Source organism: Atractosteus spatula, chromosome 12, assembly GCF_055471065.1.
Source record: "Atractosteus spatula isolate fAtrSpa1 chromosome 12, fAtrSpa1.hap1, whole genome shotgun sequence".
Classification (NCBI taxonomy): Eukaryota; Metazoa; Chordata; class Actinopteri; order Semionotiformes; family Lepisosteidae; genus Atractosteus; species Atractosteus spatula.
Window position 1 is genome coordinate 3,163,806 of NC_142717.1, and position 21,954 is coordinate 3,185,759.

At 38.4% G+C, this 21,954-nt stretch overlaps 1 protein-coding gene and 1 long non-coding RNA gene across 2 annotated transcripts; one reads left to right on the plus strand and one right to left on the minus strand.

Moving 5' to 3' along the window:
• Window positions 1–498: 498 nt before the first annotated feature.
• azi2 (5-azacytidine induced 2) lies at window positions 499–21,462 on the plus strand. The gene is made up of 8 exons (XM_088929200.1): window positions 499–715; window positions 3,076–3,308; window positions 4,245–4,361; window positions 6,463–6,562; window positions 6,921–7,054; window positions 8,017–8,078; window positions 14,297–14,424; window positions 18,534–21,462. Exons 2-8 carry the CDS (start codon window positions 3,081–3,083, stop codon window positions 18,884–18,886), a joined length of 1,122 nt encoding a protein of 373 aa, XP_088785326.1. The 5' UTR covers window positions 499–715; window positions 3,076–3,080; the 3' UTR covers window positions 18,887–21,462.
• Window positions 4,373–19,528, minus strand: LOC148822553 (uncharacterized). Its single transcript, XR_016093846.1, has 3 exons — window positions 19,449–19,528; window positions 17,044–17,105; window positions 4,373–4,427 (listed from the first exon to the last, which is right to left on the minus strand). It is a non-coding gene; the product is annotated as an uncharacterized LOC148822553 (long non-coding RNA).
• Window positions 21,463–21,954: the final 492 nt, after the last annotated feature.

Consider the following 21,954-nt stretch of genomic DNA (forward strand, 5'->3'; position numbering starts at 1 on the left):
GGCAGACTATCCTGCTAAAGTCACGGAACAGAGCAAGCCTTACTCTGAAGGAGAGTGTTTGAAGAAATGCTTGGTAGAGACAGAAAGCAGAAGCAAAACTTGAAAACTTGGATACAAGCATGATGTAAAGCACACTGTGAGCTTGTGCAAGGTGGTTCTGTGAGTTAGCCACCACACTGGCTCAAAAGAAGCTGTCAGGATAGACTCTGATCTGGTTTGTGCCCAGGAGAAGTAGTTCATGAGCAGAGCAGGCCTTTGTAAAGAGTCAGCTGTAGTCTTACAACCACATCTGCGAACAAAACACCCAGAAACCTATGCGTAATCACCGCAGGGATGTACACTAGAGCTGTAATTTCCTCGCTGTCGGCCTGCAACCTCACAGAAAACATGCCCATTCGAACCTCAGGTAGCGCATGACACTGTCACTTTAAATTGTGCCTCACCCGGAAGTGACGTGAGCTTGAGGTTGTTTTACTTCCTCCGGAACAGGGGGCGCCTGCAGTGCGTTTCCTGGTTAGTGCAGCAGCAGGGACTTGCAGCTTCTGCCTGAACTTTGCTGTCCTGAGGGGGGTGATGACATCACCGCGTGTGTTGTTTTAATTGAGTCCAAACGTACTGACATCGCGGGTCAAAAATGCCTGTCACTCTTGCGTTTATTGCAATAGTAAATTGGTAACGTTCGTCTAGAGTCTCAGTAACGCCGATGAAGTAGCTGGTAAGTGTTCGGTTAATTGAAGTATATGCTATACCTGATGCACAGAAAGGTAAGACCTGACAAAGCAAGAATGTATTTCGGAGTGGACTTTAAGTGGCCGTGATTACTCATGATTATTGTCTGTTGCGTTTCTTTTTAAAGATCGTTGATTTTCCATTAGGGTGTCAGTTGTCCGAGGAAGAGGTTTTTGGAGTTGAACTTTGTGTTTTTGTTTTGTGACGCCTGACTTCCTGGTGGCACTGTAAAACCGTTTCCACGTATGAATGTCCTGCGTCTGGTGTCACCACTGGCAGGCTACCTTGCAATTTACAAAACGGGCAATGGGCAGGCCGTGGTTTATTACATGACACAAGGCGCTGTGTTTGTGTTGGTGAGTCGTGGCAGGTGACAATAGAAATGATGTTGCAGTTTGTCATACCTCTGCTTTGCTCTCTGTTTTCGGTGATGGGTGCTTTCTCTTTCGTTTATATTCATGTGAAACTAGCGGCCTGACTTGATTCTGACCTTCCTGCATGACTTCATATCACGATATCATTACAAGTTTGCGGACCACTTCCGCACCCCCTTAATCTCTTTTTTCACATCCACATCAAACTCTACCTGCCTGGCAGTGTACAAACGTGGAGTTGTCTGTTAACGAGCTGACAGCCGATGAGAAACAGAGTGTGCGTTCTCTCGCTCTTTTTAGGTGTGACGGAGCTAGAGATGCCATCGTTTAGATACAGAATTGCTGTCAAGTTTCCTGAACCAGGTTGTGCATTAAATCAAAACTAAGATGCACCCACTGGTTAAAAATGACAAAGTTTGTTGGCACATTTCTGTCTGGTGGGGGGTACAAGTATAGTGGAGTAGTGTTTATAACTTGCAATTGGATGGCGTTTTGATTTAGACCAGAGCTTATTCGTCAGTCATTCACCATACCTGTGACCAAGGACGCTAAAGTACAGTGCTGGCAGTGATCTATTTGAGAATGGCCTTTTTTAGTTCTGTGACCTGGGTTTAGTAGAACATTATTTATACCCAATTCAGAAGTGCAGGTTCACTCTCACTACTCTAGAGATGCCTTGCTTGAAACCTCTTTCAATTCAAAAATAGAGAACTTAAATAATTCCATTCATACTGGGGGTTTACTCTAACATGGATGCTTTGATCTTAACAATACAGTTTAAATTGAAGTATAGTTTGCGCAAAGCACCTTCCTACATGCACAACACAGTCTGTTATTAAATTGAATGTAAAGTGTAAGCCGACGGTGTAGCTATCTCAAGCTCCTGACACTGATCCAACAAGCATGAGGGGAACATAAGGATTACTGGTCATTAAATGTCTTATTAACAAAATTTAAACCTCCATTAATATAGTCTGTTATTAAATTGAATCCCTTGTGAATTTCTGGATTGGTTTTTTTTTTTAAGTGGTATTCTTAAAAAATACTCAGGGTTTTTTTTTCATAAAAGGTTATGTTTTCACAATAATGTTATGTATGAACTAAACAACATTTAGCATTCATTTTATAAATGTTTTGACCTAGACCATTGCATACAAAAATCCCCAGATCTGTATGCATACCTTAATGTGTTCTTACCCCCATGGCTTAGAACATGTGAAGAATCTGCAGGTACATACTCTGTAAAGGCTTTTGTTCTCCCTTGTAATTGAATTGTGGCCTAAATTGTGAAGTTATGTTTTAAATTTTGTTTTGTGTTTTTCCCATTTGGAGATTGTTGTCTGAATGTGTTCCAGAAATAAAGGATATAACCAAAGGGAAAGTGAAAATCTGTTTTTTATTCCTAAGCTTTTGGCTTCCCCGTTCTAAAGCTCTCTGAAATTCTCATATTTAACATTTTACTGTCACTGGGCAGGTCCTGACAGTTTTGCTTTTCAGCTGCAGTGCTCTATTCTGGCTCAAATCTCACACGGACATTGTCAGTTGTTAAGTCACATGTTGGGAGGGCAACATCTTTAACATGTTGAACATCTATTGCCAAACTAAAGTTCCCTGCTTTAGCCAGCCCGCGGAAGATAAAGATATAAAGCTTCCTGCCATGAGATCTTCATGTCCAGATATGTGGCCTGTCCATATCTGTATAACTGCAAGTTTGAAGAAAGGTCAGAGTGTGGCTTTGTTTAAATCGAGAGAGAGTTTTTTTGTGTATTTATTTGCATCCTCCAATGCATGGCTGCACAAAGTTGTGTGGTTTATATAATCTTGCACTTTTTTTTTTCTCTAAAGCTCATTGCATTCGACAGGATGCGCCAGTCTGAGCTGAAGGCTGAGTGGTGCAACATTCCTGCCTGTTCTGCCATCTGGCACGCAGAGCAGTATCTTGACCCTGCTACTGCAATTTCTCTGAACGCAGGGACCATGGACTCGCTGGCTGTGGAAGACGACATCTGCATCCTCAGGCACGAGACAGCCGACAGCCTGCTGCAGCCCTCGAAGGAGAGCCCTGTTTCAGCCAGCTCAGGGGACGAGTCTGTCGCTTCGCACTTTGCTCTTGTCACCGCCTATGAAGACATCAAAAAACGGCTGAAGGAGGCTGAAAAGGAGAACGCGCTCCTGAAGAAGAGAGTCAAGCAACTGGAAGAGAAGGTAAAGCTTGATGTAACATGGCTAGGCAGGAAGAGAGACTGGGAACATTTAAAACGGATTTCCTTGCTGTCACTGAACCCCTGGAAATGCATGAAGAGAAAGAGGGTTTAGTGATGTCCTTGTAGCCATTTATTAAGGACTGCATTGCGCTGGTAACATAGCGACTGACTTAATTTGATCCCAAAGAAGGGACTCTGAAATGTTTCCATTTAAAGGAAAGGAGATGAGATGTTTACCTGAATAAAGCTGAAGTGAAGACAAGGGGCAGGAAGACGGCTGATCATATTTCTTTTTACTTTGCAGTCGTGCAAACTGCAGTCTGCAAGTGAATTACATTTGCGAATCTTTAGTCATTGGTATCAATAATGTACAATATGTATATATAGATTCATAGAGACAGTCTGGTCACTCCAATTACAGGCTAAAATGAAAGTGCATATTAAGTGCAATTAAGTTATTTAAATGCCAAACTGGGAAAGGTCTGCAATTTTAACTTAAGATATAGTTGATCTTCCAGTAAAAGGTTCACATTCCTTCTTTTTTGTTTTATACATGTTGTTGTCTAGGTAGTTTTATTAATGCCACTGCTGTAGCGTACAGTACATGTATATTACCATTGTTTCTTCTTTATTCATTGCCCTGGTACGTGCTGTGACCTTTAGATTAAAAATATTTCTCAAAGTTGAATACTACACCGGGGGGAAATTAACTAGCATTAAGGTGGGGGGGAAAAAAGCAATTTGAAAACAATTCTGAAATATTAGACGGGAAATGAGATCTGCTAAGCCACTGTTATAAAGTGTAATTTCTCCAGAGCACTTCTTGGGATAATTAGGTTATTCAAAACAGTCCACCAGGTAATGTGCCAAACAGGCAAAACAATTCTCTAGAATGAATATTGCACAAAAACCTCTTACTTTTGTTGGTTTTCTTTAGCTTTTTAAACCCCACGAATTAACTTCGGAAGGATCCAAGTATGTGAACCAAGCCTACAATGCCTATGTGGGGGTCTACATGGAGAAGACTGACCTGCAGCGGGAGCTGGATAAAGTGGTGTGTATGGACGTCTGCGCTGCTCTCAGTACTGATCGGTGGTACGCAGATGCCATTGGGTGGTTTCTGTGAAAAGTATTTTGTTGCACACTGAAATATTTCCTTTTTTCATCACGTTGCACGCTTGTGTTCCAGATTATATGAAACCCCTTTTTGCCTTCACCAAAATGCAATTGTAAGAGTTTAGCAACGTCAGGCATTGACGATTTTGACATCTCCGTTTACTTGCAGCTGTTTTATGAGATTTCTTTTTGACTGGTTTTGCATGTTGCCTTGAAGTAATTGAAGTATTATTTTTATGTGTTTCTTTTTTTGTGTGTGTTCTCCAATGAATTAAGGGTCATTTTCTCTAAAAAGGCGACTTATTTTTTTTATTATGGACTACAAATTAAATAAATTATAAAGCCCCTTCAAAGGCTGTATCAATCTACCAGTACTGTAGCTGTCATGAGTGGACAATGATTTGCAGAAACAGGGATATGGTGCGACTTCCTACAGCAACTCAGTGCAACCACTAGGTGGCACTAAAGCTACAGTTCTAAAAACTAGCAGTTGCTGTGTGACCACACCACTACTGATCAGATGGATGTAATGAACTCCAGAGGTCACAAATGTTTGAAGATATTTCCTTCCACCAAATTGTACTAGTTCTACATATTGGAGCCGGTGAATTGTCCTCATGTCCTGGGAGATTCTGTGGTAATATCTAATCAGTTATCGTAGGGGCTCAGCATTTGGGATAGTTTTAAAAAGCTTCATAGTAGGAGACAGAAAACTGTAGTCATCCGGTGTTCCCATACAAAACGTGCGTATCATTCATGCAAAAACCCCGTAAATGATCCACCCATGTTTTTGCACCTGCCGCTGAAATTTTAGGGTTTCATATTTAGCCAAAAAAAAATAGCAAAGGAGAAAACGTTGGCACAGAAGCTAAAAAATAAAACTCAAATACAAGTATTTGTGTCTAGAAATAATACAAATCTACTAGGATGCAACCTTTTTCTGTGCATTATGGACAGGTGTTAGCTCCAGCCAAATGACCATCAGAACAGACAAGATACTGCTGGAGCAGGTTAATGACCACATCACCCTGTACATACATGGGTCTTCCTTTAAAGTGTATACTTTCTTCACAAGCCGTGTAAGATGGCGGATAAGCGCCGTATAACATACTGCAAATATTAGTAATAAAAGAATACTTTTACTGGGGGAAGAATGGCATGACTCATACAGTACCTACTTATGAGACATCACATATTCTACATTCATTCATCGAAGAACATAGCAAAACTGAAATTGAAGCACAGCATTCATAATCAGTCAAGAAAAATGTAAAACATTGCGCTTTTCAGTTTTGATGCAATTGAAGCAGAGCTACAGAGGAATGGATGGGGTAAAACATATTTTTAGCATAATCAAAAACACTAAATGAAGCATAGCACCAGCTTTCAAGTCTTTGTTGCTTTTTGTTTGAACTGACTCTCTCGACCAAAGGCTCTGCTGCCGATTTGACTTAGAAATTTATAATGTGGAATAATCAGCAGTTTCTGCCTTAAAACTTGAAAAACTATATCTCTACACTTTATTTTAAATGAGAAAATCCCTGAAAGTAGATTAGAAACATGGGGTAAGCAAGTTCTGGGTATTGTGTAAAATAATAAAATCCTGTTTTGTAAAACAGGAACAGCAAAACTCCAGACATCCTATATTACTAATCTTCTGAGCCCTGTAAAAACCACACCCCTCCCAACGAGGGCACCAGCTCTGACCCGGGAAAGCTGCCCAATTAACCATCACATTGGTTTTTGCTTTTTCTGTAGTTCCCTTTTGTTTCATAACTTTCTTTTTTGATTCATTAGGAGTGGAGATTGAAGGTCGCGACAGCTAGGGCATTCGGTTATCCCAAAACACATGTTGTTGAAGGGCCGTCTGAAACTGTGCTTTGTGCTGATACTGGACAGCCATCGGTGGCTTCCCCTCGCTACATCAGTACACACATTAACAGTTGAGGCTGTGTCAGTCTTTGCCCGTGTTCTCATTGCGGAGCTTTTTTGTTTTTTCTTGGCTGCTGTTTTATCGTGACCAAAAAAAACAATCACAGAAAAGAGAGAAGACGGAATCCGAAACCCTCTTGAATGAACAGCTGCAGGCCAAAGAGCTGGAGCTGCTGCAGCTCAGGACTGATGTGGAAACGAGCCAAGGTAGGGTGAAACCGTGTGGCCCGTCTCTTCTGTGTCGCTGTCTACTGTACGTGTTTAAAATCCTCCCGTTTTGTCTGTACTCGCTGGCTTTTCACAGTGAAAGCATCTGTGTGAACCTGAGTAACAATGTTTATTGATATAGCGCCTTCCCACACCTGCTGTATAGTATAAAAACAAATATAAGAGACCCAAGTTTACAATATAAATTAAACAGAAGTAGTTTTGAATGCTACTGGTGATCACTAGGACAACTGACTTATGGATGAACACTGGATGAGCAACGCTGCTAGGACCCTTGTGGGTTCTAGAATCTGATTTATTGAACATACTGTAGGTCTGTTTGAATTTTGTTTTCCAGTGATGAAAACAATGAATAGCACACAAGACTACTGGGACGTTTATAAAGTCAACAGCGAGCTGAAAATACACACTTTGCAGCAGGAACTGGAGCTGCTGCATCTGGAGTATAATCGTCTTCAAGAAAAATACAAGGCAAGGCCTTCAAGAGTCCCTTTTTTTTGGCTCACATGGGGATTTATATCTGTTGCCTTTTCCTTTTGATAGTAATGGACAAAACAAAAACTTGTAACTATTACACCCTTTGTACGTAAGGGGAAACTATTCTTCCCAGGCACACATTGTCATTGAGGGATGTGATCTAAGTTGAATGCCAGTGTGACAGCATATTATACTGCTCAAAATGTAGTCTGGCAAAACAACATCCTTTGCGCAAATGTAGTACTGGATATAATTATTTAATTAATTGTATTATGGGAATCACAGCTGAACCCAGGAGGTTCTTGTGCTTTAACCTACTGGAGTAAGGCTGTATAATACAGTGCCGTTTATTGTTTTGTTTCTGTGATGTGGAAATAATTTGTTGTCCCTATCACTATTTGCAAAGGGTGTACAGAGCATTGTCCATAACTTGCACGGCTTGGAGATTTGAAGGCTAGCTTTGAGCAGACGCCAAGAGAAAGAAATTACCCAAATTAACAAATGTTTCAGCATTTGTGCCTTCATCTGTGTTGATGAAGACAGCAGCCAAAAAAACAGGTTTATTTTCTTAGGGAAGAATTTAATCAAATTAGATTTTTTTGGGTTGTTTCAGGATTTAACAAGGACACTGGAGTCGAGCGCCCTGAAATCCTTGTTAATGAAAACATGCACATTCCATTGAGTTAATTTGCAATTTAAGAGTCTTCAGCCATTGCTTGAACATTTAATTTCTAACGAGCTTAATATTGCAAATCGGAGCCTACTTTGCAAACCTCTCTCCTACTGTAATAATCTCAAGTGGAGTGTTAAATTATTCTGCTGTTACAATATAGAGGAGGGTTGTTGCCGATTGGGTGGGATGCAGTCATGTTCCGAGCACAATTTCACTCAATTTCGAAAGTGTCGATACCGGATAAGCATTTTAAGATTTTTTTATACATTTTTGTTTTTTTCAGGACCATCACTGTAGTAATGTTTCCAAGACTGACTGGAATAGCGATACTGAATTGAACAGTGGGTATGTTAAAGGTTTAGCCATCTTTCCTCGAAGTGGGAATCGCACGACCTTCTCACTTCTCAACTGCTCTTCGGATCTGCAGGAAATATTTTCTGTCTTGTTCTGTGGCTCCTCTAGTCTGTTTCTTAAGATCACGAAGTATATGCAACGTGAGAACTGTAACTTGGAAACGGAAAAATAGTGCAACTAACTTTTTTCATAGAAAATTAGTGCCAATTATTACTTGTATATTTTATTTTCCTCAAGCTATAGGTTAAATCACATATTGTTATATTCTGTAGTTCAAAATACTGGTGGTGTCATGTTCACGTGTTTTAAGCTTACATGGGTCAGAATGTTTTGTAATGTGTTCTTAAACACCTTTCCATTTATGCTCATTATATGCTTTAGGTTTTTTACAGAAATACACAGTGAAGATTTTGCAGTTATCCATTTCCCTAGTCTCAGTCCCTAACATTGGATTTTATGGTTAATTTTATTTACTATAGTCCTTGGTTTAGGTTTTATTAAAATATCAGTCCTCTAATTTCACTATGAATTGCCAGTGTTTAATCAGAACTTTACACTGGATAGATGCCAGAAAGGCAAAAAAAAAAGCTCATCAGATGCAAAGAAATGTGTGTTTCATGAGCAGATCAACTGTTTAGGTTATTCTGGCAATATTTTTTTCTTTTGTTCAGTCATTCAAATTAACCCATCTCAGTGGAAGATAAGATAAGATCACTTTACTGGCCATATGCAATTTCTTGTATTAGGAATTTGTCTTTTCACATACCCCAACTTGATCTCCATGAGGCACACAGACAGGGAGAGAAGCTTGGGGTCAGAGCGCAGGGTTAGCCATTTATACGGCGTTAGTTGGGGTTAAGGGCCTTGCTCAGGGGCCTAATGGAGTAGGATTCCTCTGCCGGCCGCGGGATACGAACCGGCAACCTTCCAGCCACAGGCGCAGATCCTGAGCCACAGAGCCACTGCACCACCCGTGTAATGTTGTTGGTCTAATTAAAGAAAATTAGATTTTACTTTAAGACATTTATAATGGTACACATAGGTGCAGAACAGCTCCCCACACACAAGAGGGCACTGATGGACTTCAAAAATATCACTCTTTCCATTAGCTTAAGTGTAAATGTAAGTGGAAGGTCTAAACACAGATAAGACTTTATGCAGAAGGTATCTTAAATATTGGAACAGGTAATAGGTTTATCCCATGCTGAAAAGAGAAGAAAGAAAATGCAATATTTCGGCTGTGGAGCCTTACACCCAAAGAAGGCTCCACAGCCAAAATATTGTGTTTTCTTTCTTCTCTTTTCAGCATGGGATAAACCTATTACTTGTTCCTTTGCAGCCTATGCATGCTGACGCAGCTACCCACCTGAACTATCTTAAATAGTTTTACTAATGCATCTTAATTCTTGTACTTTTCATGGAGGGCGCATGGTGATGGTTTTGGCATGCTGATGGTTTTAGCACGTGGTGAAAGAGCCCATGTAACAATATAATAAGGACTAATTGTATTGGAAGTGTTTTAATATTTCAGTGCTTTTAAACAAATCACTAAATATCACAAATATCACAAAATCGCCAATATCATCCTGAGGGAAAACGTCAATTGAAATCCTGGCGGATTTTTTTGGCTTTCCTTCCATACAGTAAAATGTTTTGTCCTTTTCCCTTTTTCGTCTTGTGTTTCTAGTTTCTGCTCCTGGAAGAACAGCTCTCGTAGAAATGAAATGATTTCCGCCCACACTCACACATAGGACTGAAGTACAAGTTCAGCCTCAGTACATGGTCTCAGATGGTGGAGATCTTTGAGGACCACAGCCAGTTTTTTTTTTTCCCCTCCATGTTCATGCGCCCTGAATTGAGTTGAATTTTAATTACACAGCTTCATTTCATAATATAGTAACCATACAGTAACCTTATTTAAAGATAAAATATTGTTGATAGAAATAGCACTGTGGACATATAGGGAAGTTGATAGGAGTTTTGATAAAAAATTGTGGCTGAATTTGCCAATGGTGCTCTTTCCAGTTGTAGTGACCTTGAATATGGGGAAAACGTGTTACTTATAAATAGCACAGACTGTTGTAAGAGTAGGATCTTTACCCGTTGACCACTCTGTAACAAGGGAAATTACCTTTTTTGCTAGAAATGATCTGACATCCTGTGCAAACCTGGAAATTTTGTCAGAAAACTACTTCAGGATATACAGGAACTGAACATTTTTCATAATAATTGCAGGGGTGGTCAAGTAGCTTTAAGGAGGTATTATAAAAAACATCCAAAATTTTTTTACTTTAAATCTTATGACAAAGCCAGGTTTACAGAGTGATTCTGATGCAATCCTATTACAGACTATGAAAAATGTTCCTTTTCAAATTAACCAGCAGAATATTTTCCCTGAGACATGGCGATTCATGGCTGTGAAAACTGGAGCCATAATGTTTCACTTGTTCCCTGGCTGAAAAAACTGGCAAAACCAGCCATCCTTGTCTGGAGCCAAAAGAGGGGTTCAGGGAGAACAGTTTTCAGCTTTGTAAGTTCAACTACTGAAGTCACAGCATTTTGACTTTGCTGACTAGTCCTGACTCAGAAGCTATGAAAGCTAACAGTTATCCTGGGTTCTTTCCCAATAGTTGTTCAGTGTTCGGTAAAGTATGTGTGCTATCGACTGATTCAGATGTGGCCTGGTCTGTGACAACGTCTGTGTGATGTCTATTTTTCTCCTCAAGAGGGAGCTCAAACACAGCCTTTTCACACTTGTGATAATGTAAGACACAAAATATTGTCGTTTATAATCTCAATTTTTAACAGGCATGGACTAGCAAAGCATACAAAAAGGCCAGAAACAAAAATCTCTAAAGGACAAAATAGTTATTCTTCAAAAAGGCATTTGCCCACACACTTGAATAATTTGCACCCCAAACTATTCTGATTTTGCTAGAGGACTCTGTGTGAAGATTTTAGTGATCTCCCCCCAAAAATCAGTAGACGAAATCATTAATGTGCGATACTGCTTGTCGTTTTGAAGTATAATAATCTGTACGATAATCATGGTCAAAGGCAGACAAGGGTTAAAGAGATTTTCTAGCTTTCTAGTCTCTCTTGTTTGTGAAGGTGCTTGTTAAAAGGTTAGATGTGCATTGTTTCAGATGGGGGGGGCTGATGTGTAGGCCGGGTGTCAGCATGTGGTCTTCTAAGTTCTTGTTAGCTAATCTTGCCGATTAATGTGTGAAAGACACTTGAAATTCACAGGTGTACAATACACACCAAATTACAATCTAAAAAGCACATCAGAAGACAAAAGTTATTGTATTACTAGAAATTATTGTAATAATAAAATAATTCCAATATTGTGGTTTTCCACCAGCAGTAGTAAAAAACACATTTCTTAGACATCAAACTGTAGAAATGAGTAATTTGCATTACAGTAATATAATTAACCATGCACACTGATTTATTGTCATGCTCGCCATATTCTGAAACTCAAATGAGTTTACATAATTCATAATTAATTTAGTTGACCTTTTTCCTAACAGGATGTAAAAAAGTATCCCTCTGAATTTATTTGTTTTATATAGAAAAGGTTTCCTTTTCCAAAACGGTTCTTGATGTAATTATTAAATTAATTGGAGACACTACTGTACTTTGAGGTTACAACAGGTATATGAAGATCACAGTGACAAAGTACTGTACACAACACATACCGTATTTCTCATTGGCTGTAAAAAAGTGCCTGTTTTTCTGATATACATACAGTAAAAATCAACTCCGTGCTTGCACATTTAAAAGAGATTGTAACCAAAAACATGTCATTACAGTGTTCATCTTTCTGTTAATTGAAATAAATGTAGAAGTCTTCAGAATACAGTCTCTGTACTAAAATGCAGTATTTAACTGGGGAAAAACATGAAAATGTAACTGGGCTTTATTTGTGTTGATTGCAGTGCAATACACAACAGGGCCATTCTTTACTAGAATAATTCTTTACATTTCAGTCGTTCTAATTTATTAATGTAAGTTTATAATACAAACTTTCTTTTGGTACTTTAAAAAAATAGCATTGTTTGTTAGTTTGAATTATCAGTCTATATAGCACATGATCACATTCTTTGGAACTTGTTTCTGTGTGGTCCTAATTTTTTTCTCTTTTGAGATTATATTTTTGATGGGGGACAGTATAACATTTTAATATTTTTATTTGGTCTTCCTGTTCTGGGAAGAGTTCAGATGACGTAGCATTAATGTCTAAGGAGTAGTAGGGTAAAGTTTGAAGATTATCATTAGCAAACTGAATGACTGACTCATAATGCATCTCCGCAGAGTGTCGTTGCTAATTAGCATGGGGCTAGATATTGTATGAAAGAAAGCAAGAGACAAGTGTAAAAACCCATGAATTTGGTATAGAATTTATTTTGAGTTGGTAAAATTAAATTCAGTTGCTATTTAGTTTGCATTTAAAATGTTAGGATTTCATAATCGTTTTTTTCAGTTTTACCGATGTGTCCTCTTTGACTGATATCGGGTATTCAGATACCCGACACTGTGTTGCCAATTTGCAAACCGCAAATGGTAAATGAAGGGTCCCTGTTTCCCACTGTATAAAACTATATAATATAAGTCTGACATGTTTTATGTGCATTTCTTTACATTAAAACAAAAGCATTGTAGTATAGTGCTGTAAAAAAATTAGAACTATGTAATTAAACTTGTGGTAATGTCTGAAAATATTCCTAGGTATTCACTAAGGCCAGTATTCAAGCAGTTTATTGTAAAAATAAATGGAATATTAACATTTAAAATATATGATAATAATTCTTAACATATGAACAAAATCCAATTTGATCTGAAACAACTTCCTTTTAGTGTTGAACACTCACCAAACTACTTACAGTACTAGTATTTATGTATCACATATTTCATGTTTGTGATCACATGTACTACGTATACTTCTCTATATATAATTTAGTGTTGACTGTCTATTCCTATACACATTGAGAGAATTGTGGGAGAAATTTGTTTCTGTAAAAAGAAAATTAACACCAGTTGGTGAGACAACGATCTTTGATCTATGTTTAGTGGTACGTACAGGGGTAGTGAGACTTTCAGAGTAATATTTTACACGTCATCACTTATGAAGGCTTATTTATATATATACGGAGAAAATCAAATTTGTTTACAGTGATTTTGACATTGCATATGGTCTCTTACAGGGCATACCTTAAAAATTATAGAACAAATTAGGTTTATGTGGGATTCATCAGATTGTACTTTACTGACAATATATAAAATTACTAAAACATTAAATTAATGTGACAGAGAATGGTAATAAATTAGGGTGATAGAGAGATGAAAGTTGTATGTATATATATTCTGTGTCATAGTTAATTAAAAAAATTAACAACATTTTTAAACAGTTTCTAATTTAAAATATTTTGAAAATATTAATTCAGTAAGGCTTGTACATGAACTACTACCCAGAAAACGATTAAATAGTACTTATGGAGGAAAACAGTTAGAGAAACAGGGTCAGTTTATTTTTCCTGCAGGGAAGTTGTTTGTAACATTCCTAATGTAAAATTACACGTCAGACTGTTCTTTTCTTCTGTAGAGAAACAGAATTTTTTAGCCTCGATTTTAAATTAACTTCTGTCTGCAGCTCAACCAATGTTATGAATCTCAATAAACTATTCGTTTTCTAACCTCAGATATTTAAGGAGTATCTTGTAAAGATAAAATTCATTATCAGATATTAGTTTCTATATTACATTACAGGGGGATTAGTATGATATACTACCACCATGCAGAGAGATTTGAAATTCGTACGGATTATGTTTATACATGAATGTTTATGTGTCGTATGGGGTTTTTTTTTTCCCCCTAGTCCTGGCGAAAACAATTTGACATTTCGTGACAAATGTGCCTTTTTAGCGAGTTGCAATGCAAAGCAGTAAAATCAGAAATGAACAAGCGTTCCACAGAGCTCTCCGTCCTTGCCTGTCTCATCTTAAAATTGAAATGAAATCTAAACTGATGAAATTAGTTGTTTTTTTTTTTTTCCTATATTGAGCACGAGCTCGTGTCATTCCGGTCTGATTTTCCGCGCGACGGTGCGTTTTGTTAAGGTCTGGAGGTGTTGTAGTGGAGCAGAGTCAGGAGGATGACTGCAGTCCAGCGGCTGACAGGAGCGGTGCCTTATTTGTGTTTATTTCCAGGGACGCGTCGCTGCTGAAGACGTACGTGGACCTGAGAAGAGAGATGTCTAATTTATATGCAGTGACTAAGTCGCAAGCCAAGATGGTGAGAAAGCTGAGAGACAACTCGCAAAGTGCAGTCAGCAGAGGTAAGTCAGGTGGTTGGTGGGTAGGAGTCTGTTTAATCACTCATCCCATCTGCATTCTCTAACTCGATCAATTATCAGGTTTTATCAAAATATGACAGATAGAATCTTAAAAAGCCCATCGCACCTTTTTTTTTTCTCTCTCTCTTTCTTTCCTTTTCTTCAACCTACTCACTTGCTTCGAGTTGGGGTTCTACTTTCCATACCGGTCAGCTTAACACCTGAAGGTGTTACTGATAGGCTCTCCTCTCTAGTGACTCGCCTGCTGTGGCGGGTTCACACTGCTGTTTGTAGACACCGCAGTGTTAACTCTTTGCTTATGTTTGACATTTACTGTAACCAGTTCACACAGGCACATGCATACAGTCTTTTGCATGTTTTTGTTTTATTTATTTTAGTGTTTTGCACACTGGCATCCAAAAAGATGCATTTCTCCACAATTTAAATAAAATGTACAACTCAAACTCCGCTGTATGTATGCAGTAAACATTCTGTATTCCGTTATTCACCTTGATTTTCTGTCTGTCTCAAGTTGACTGCGATGGGAATTTTTTTTTCTTACTAAGTGATTAATGTTTTTCTTTCCCTGCATTAATAGTGTTCCTTGCACTTTAGACATTGAAAAAATGTGTTGATTTTCTGAAGGTTTAACAGCAATTTGTGCCTTAAGCACAGTAATTGGGTAACTTCAGCCTTAGAATATTTTTTTCACTTACAAGTTAAACTGAAAGTCATCTTTTTCGCAACCCGAATATATTATTTTACAGCAAATGACCTGATCTCTAGGTGCCACCTTTCATGTGCAAATTGTTCCTGTTTTATAATATGCAAACAATAATGAAGTGGTTTAAATGCTGTCATGGAGAGATGGAGACAAGCACTGATTTCCCTTAAAGTCATCCTGAAGCACATATTAACATACAACACAGTGGCAAACATGCTTATTAAAATATTACAGATAATGAACTCCAAACGCAGAAGGAGTACTGTTCATTCAGAAGGGATTGTATTGTATTCCCCCAACGCTGCTAGTAAAATGGAGGTGAAAATTAGACGACAGTGAAGCACGTCAGTAAATATATTTCAGCAGTTCATTAGGATTTTTACTTTCAAAATCTATAGTAATGGTTTGAATTTGAACACGTGATATTTTTAAATTGTAGTTCATTTTTTTATTTTTAGAGATGAAATCAATATCATTTTGGTGTCCTTGTTGATGAATATATTAATTCTGACTTTTTTTTTTCCTTTTCGACGAACTTAAAAAGATACTATAGCTTATGGGTGAAGCAGAATGCTGATTCAGCAGGCTGATTCATCGGCTTTTCAGAAAGCACAATAGAGATGCAAACTTCACGTCGGACTAAGCTTTTAAGAATTAATTTCAGAATGCCTTCGTGCCGTCTTAACCAGTTAGAAACCACATATCACCCTTGTGAAATTGTCTATAAGTGAAATTATGCTTGTGCAACCTCTCAAATTCTACAACACTGCTCTCGTTGGGGGTAGTGTGGATCATTTTCTTTTTAAAAATGTACTCATTTAGATTTTTATCAAGTTTTACTTTTTGTGGTCTTGAAGAAAGTTTCCGGTATTTTTTTTGAAAGCCCACTGGGTATGGCCTCTGTTCTAGGAGCAGATAAGGAGCTTTATTTTTGACAGTGTGAGTTACAGGGTTTTAGCCAAAAAAACAGAAGAAAAAAAAACAGATTAGAAAGTTAAAGAATTATAGCAGTACAGAGATCCTAACACTTAGACATTTCAGTCTTCTTTGGGCACGAACATGTGCACAACTGCGTTATTCTAATTTTTGTATCATCTCTTTAGGGTGTGATCCCCTCAGACCTTTCTGTATGGGAATCCCCTGCTTTGTATAAACCAACAGAGCCGACTTAATAAATTCCAGGGGAGATTCCTAGTGCAGCAAGATACACTTCTTCTTAGTTTCTGTTTTTTAAAGCAATATCCTGTAATTCTAACAGCTGATGCATTTAATTTTCTGTTCTTTAATGTAACTATCAGGTGAGTGGAGTCTTGCTGTAAGACTATAGTGTCCTTGTTCTCAGAGATATTAGTAATTGAGGTTTTGACTGTAGAAAGGTGTCACCTATGAAGAAGAGCCTGATTTACAGAGACATTGTATTCTTTGGTTTGTGACTTTATGATATCATCTGTTCAGGGTGACAAGTTTTGAAAATGTGCAAATGTTGTTACAGTTTCTATTAGTTTGTCATTTGGAAATGTTGGAAGAAACATTAACGGAGTTAAAATATTATTTGTGGTTGGACATTTTATTTTGGTTGTCATTTCCACTGATTATTTTGTTACATTGTTTTTGCCAGTGCATTTTTTTTTTTCAATCTGCAGAGACCGGAATGGTACACAACATATTTGCATGTATCTACTCTTTCGAAAAGATTATTTGAAGATACATGGAAGCCTGTGCCTCAAGTGTGCACAACTCTGGCCTGGAGAATTACTGCCCTTTGGGGTTTGTAAAAGTCCCAGTAAAATGGGTTATTTGGGCCAGTAGCTTAAATTACCTCTTTAAGATCTCAGGTGGAAAGAAATCTAGTTGACCTTTAACCTCTCCAACACTGCATGTGAATGGCAGTGACGTACCTTAACACTCACTGGTCCTTAAGTGCATTTATCCTAAAACGGAGAGCTGTTTCGTAATGTACCTGAAGGGCAAGAAAAAGAGAAAATAATGAGGAAAAGACTAATTAAAGTTAATATTTACTGTTATTTTTAATTCATTTTCAGTGCATACAACAGACAAATGACAAATGAGAAAAAGGTAACATGTATATTGTTGTTTTTAGATCTCTCATCAGTGATTTCACTAAATCAAAAACCAGTCTGTTTAATCACTGAAGCTTTTCTTTCTTAAACTAGTCAAATTCTTTTTACCGGGGTGCTATCATTTCTTTAATAATGCTACATGGTGTTTTCCGGATTGCTTTTTGTTACTATTTTCTGCTTGTCTTGCACTTGCAAATACATTTTTGACAATACAGAAATACTTCAGGCTGGTCTTTTCTTTGGTAAAAATGATTAAGAGCTGGTCGTTAGAAAATTCTATTGTACTGCAGTAAGTGACTTAGGATTTATTGAGCTCTTTATCTGTTATAGGCTTTACTGAGGGTCCCTGGTCTAGTCGATCCCATTACAGTGCACTGTGTATGATGTGTATACCTAGCCTTGGAGATGGGTTCCCAGAAAGCTTATCTTGCGCCTAACAATTTAATTGCTGGGGTATGGAATATAACTCAACATCATACCAGCTGATAGTTGATAATAAATAAATATATTCAATTATACATAAATGAAAGAAGACACTGGTAAAACACATGTTCTGTAGTGGAATGCAAGGTTAGGCCTTTAAGTACTTAGAACAGCTCTTGGTTCCTCGGGGGGGTTATAACAGCGTGGGTTAGCAATGAGGACTTGGGGGACTTTGTCTGGCTTTTACTCAAAAAATATCATCTTAGTTTGTGATCTATTTTTTTTCCATTCTAAATTTCTATGAAATGCAGAATTAAATACTTTCTGTACTGGATATACACATTATAGCAAAAGGTTTTTTCCTATAAGGGTACTTCCCCTTAGCTTCCATCATGAACAAAAAGTACTGAAAGATCAGAAATGTCTGCGTTATCTTCTCTTCCACAACCAAAGATGTTACTGACCTGAAGCGTCGAGAGAATTAAAGGCAGGTTATAGATGTAAATTGTCACTCACCTGCTTGAGGGAAAGAGGTGCGGTTGGGAATTGAAAAGCAGAAAGCACCGATAGATTTTCTACATGGTACATGTTGCATTTCTGAGAATTTACGCTGACCGAGGTTAGGTTAATCCATTATAACAAATGTGTGTTTTTCGTACACAAATATCAGAACTGCATTCTAAGCTGGTCTCACAGACTAAAATTACCCGTAGGTCCTAGACTTGTTCACCCAAAATAACGTTATGTCGCCCGTGATGGGAATCAGTAAAACCATACAGTTAGGACGGCCTTTATCTAATAACTGGATGTTCTGTATGCGACATTGAAGTACCGGGGCATCCGTTTTCAAACGTTGCATATATTTGTGTGCGTATTGCTTCCAGAACCTGCTTCGGTTCCGGTCCAGTGCTTTGAAGACGTGGAAAACAACCACCGCCTGGTGAGAGTGACTGCGCCCGGCTCCCCCCTCGCGGGCTCTGGTCCGGGACCGACCCTGGCGCAGGGCCCGACGGGGGAGCTCTGGCCTGACCCCTGGACGAGCCCCCGGCCCCCCCCGGTGGGTAGCCCCGCCCTGCAGCAGCACGGCTCCTACGGGAAGAGCTCCCTGGACGACGGCTCCTGGTCCTTCCCCAGCTCTCCGAAGCCGAGCGATGCCCTGTTCTGGGAGGCGGCGCGCAGTGCCTCTTCGTCCGACGCCCCGCAGAGCCCCGGTCACGACTGGCTCAGGCCTTATTGACCTCTTATTTAACCGTCGGGTGGACAGCGACCGGAGCGGCCGTGAGCTCTAGTTTTCTTCTCTTGGGCTGCCTTAAGTCAAAACAGTTTCTCGTAATAGGACGCTTTTTTTTTTTTACAGAGGTGATGAGTTTCAGTTCGAGTTCTCTGGCGAAGGGGTACTTGGGCTCCTGTCGTATTTGGCATCAGGACACCTCACAAAGGGGCCATGATAGAGGACGTTACGATGCTGTTAGCGCTACATTGGAGTGCAGCTCTTAAAGATGGATAGGAATCTTGATGGCTAAGGAAGGATAAACACTGTAAGACTTTTCATTGAACCCAAAAGCTAACTTCCCTTAATAATGTGAGATAAAGGGTACGTGGCTGAGATCTGTGTAATGATATGGTCGTCACGTGCTGTTTTCAGCCTTTGGTAAGAAGAAAGTCCACATTATTAGGCCATACGTATAAATAATGTGAAAGTTCACATTACTAGTACTTTTATTATTTCTTTATAAACACCTTTTTTAAAACAGGGTTGTGATACTTTTCCCCACAAATGTAAATACATGAAGAAGCACCTTTAGGTTTGTTGAGTATAATTTTTCATGCTTCTAACTGATACAGTGTGCTGTTTGAGGTGATCTGTTCTCCTGTTTGCTTGGTCAGTAGAGATCAGACAACAGTGTAGCACTGAAAGAAACAAATAAACACGAGGTTTGCATTGATAACCGAATACAAAGCAAAAAAATTGGTTACTCAAGACGGTGCTCCACGTATAATTTTATTCACCAGCTTTTGCGTGGCATATTTGGTGAATGCCTAAGTTCTATTTCAGCATAAGTCTTATAGCCTGGATGTTTTATGTAACATTTCTTTAAAATCAGTTTACTATGTCAACCAGAGGCGGATGATGTCGTCTGCAGAATTTATCTATATTGGGGTGGTAGTACAACTTTAGTGATGATTTTGTCCTGCCATTTTCTAGAACAGATACCAGGCCTTATTTTGTTCTCAAATTGAATAGCTCATGAAGTTAAGTTTACAGTCATACACCTGTCTTTGTTGCCCACTCCAGGCAAAGTGCCCACTTTGCACTTGCACTTAGTTTGCACTTGCATCATATTAAAGTAGCCTTGCTCTCAGCTTGTATACTCTTAGAATGTGGATCAAAAGTACTGCGCTTAGCAAATGTTGTGATGTCACAAAAATTAAAGTGTCGTTGTTGTATGTAGTGTTTGTTCGTCGTATTGCTCACTTCAAAACGAGGCTGAATGGAGCTGGGTGAAAAAAGGCAAGGAACTATGGGCCTTTTCCCCCGTATCCTGAGATGTAGAAACTGCTTTTGTCTTCCACCTCTTTGTCCTACATTCTAATTTTAAAGTCGATTCCATTTAGAGTAAAGAAATATATAAACAAACAAAAACCCATTTGACAAACCTGAAGTAATGCCTGTGGTGAAACAGTTTACACGGGTTTCACGTGCTTCATGCGATGTTTTTATCCATTTTATTTAATAGATTTTAGAAGATTTGTTTTTATGTGATTAAAATGCACTTTTTTTTTCCCTTGTCATACAAAGCAGCCTAGATGAATGAAACCAAGACGTTTGTTTTAACCAAAGCTGGCAGGCACGGCTTAGCATATCGGGAATTGGAATATTAAAAACTGAGTATTGTACGTAATCAACAATTACAAAGAAATGAAGGTAGCTGTGAATTCAAAACTAAGGCTTTCCATATCTAGAGTAATATATGTGAGGTCTGAGCCAATACGTCCTCTCTAAAGCCTGAGAATATTTAAGTTCTCTCACTACTTTTGCAGCAGATTATTTTATTACAGAGAAGATGAGGAACATTCATTGATTTCCTCTTTAATAATAGTTGGCATCATTCATTAGGGCTGGCGGTGAGAACATCAGCATTATTTCAAGAACATCTCAGTCAGGTCCTTAGCCCCAGAGCACTGACATGTAATGGCACCACGCAGAAAAAAGACTGTTCTACCAATTTCTTTCTACCAACACCGTTTCCCACGATCTTGCTGATGTTTTTTGTTGTTGTATGTCGCTGCAGCTATGCATGTTGTTCTTTCCAACTGGCAGATAGAATCCAGACTGTGTAGAACAACAAAGATTTGAAGCCACTGTCGTGACAGACCAGTTAACCAAAGCAGCAGAATTGTAAAACAGTCGAAGCTATGCACTGTAAGCATCTGTTACATTTATCTGATGTCGACGCTTATTCAGAGTTGTTTTTATGTAATACACAAGAAAAGGAACTAGTTTGAGTTTTATTATAAAGCTCAGTTATTGCAGCCACTGAAATAGCATGGTAAATTAAGGGCTATATGGAAAGCTGTAATGTTCTATTGAGTGAGGAGGGGAAAAACCTCTGAAGGAGTCCTATTTTATATTTTACACAACATAACCCTGCATTATACTGCTGAACAGGTTTCAAGCCAAAATGCCATAAGGATATAGATTGGATTTTGACATTTCTGTGGAAGAAAAAACCTGATTGTAACTATGGGAAGTAAAATGAATATGCGTTTCTGCATCAAAAAGTTTGAATAAAATTCTTATTGATGATAAAACAATGTTCAGTAACTAATCTTTGTTTAACGGCACCACATTCCAGTAGAAAACTAAAAGTCGAAAAAACATGAGACCCAGCAATCACTTATAAGAAAATGTTACAACCAGACTCTATTAATATAAAGGAATAAGTAATAAGTTTATTCCATGCTGAAAAGAGAAGAGAGAAAACAGCGTTTCGTTTTGTGAAACCTTCTTCAGGTGTGGTGTGACATCTCTTTTCAGCATGGAATAAACTTATTACTTGTTCCTCTGCAGACTACGCATGCTGATGCAGCCACCCCACCTGAACTACTCTAATAATATAAAGTGTTCATGACCTATTATTAATGCCCTGACTGAAATTTGACTCGATTTGATGTGACATTATTCCTGAAAAATTATTTTTGTTTTGGAGAATGAGTCTTTCTATGAAATACGGTAGTTTAAAACGGTGTAGCTAATATTTATCCTGTTTTGGCGATGTTTTAGTAACTGAACTCCACCATTTC

What these genes read in the sequence shown, in the direction of transcription:
- azi2 (XM_088929200.1), top strand. Translation starts at nt 3,081, where the DNA reads ATGGACTCGCTGGCTGTGGAAGACGACATCTGCATCCTCAGGCACGAG. An exon ending in TCAAGCAACTGGAAGAGAAG is followed by an intron (nt 3,309 to 4,244) that starts GTAAAGCTTGAT and finishes GGTTTTCTTTAG; the next exon opens with CTTTTTAAACCCCACGAATT. An exon ending in GCAAAGTGCAGTCAGCAGAG is followed by an intron (nt 14,425 to 18,533) that starts GTAAGTCAGGTG and finishes TATTGCTTCCAG; the next exon opens with AACCTGCTTCGGTTCCGGTC.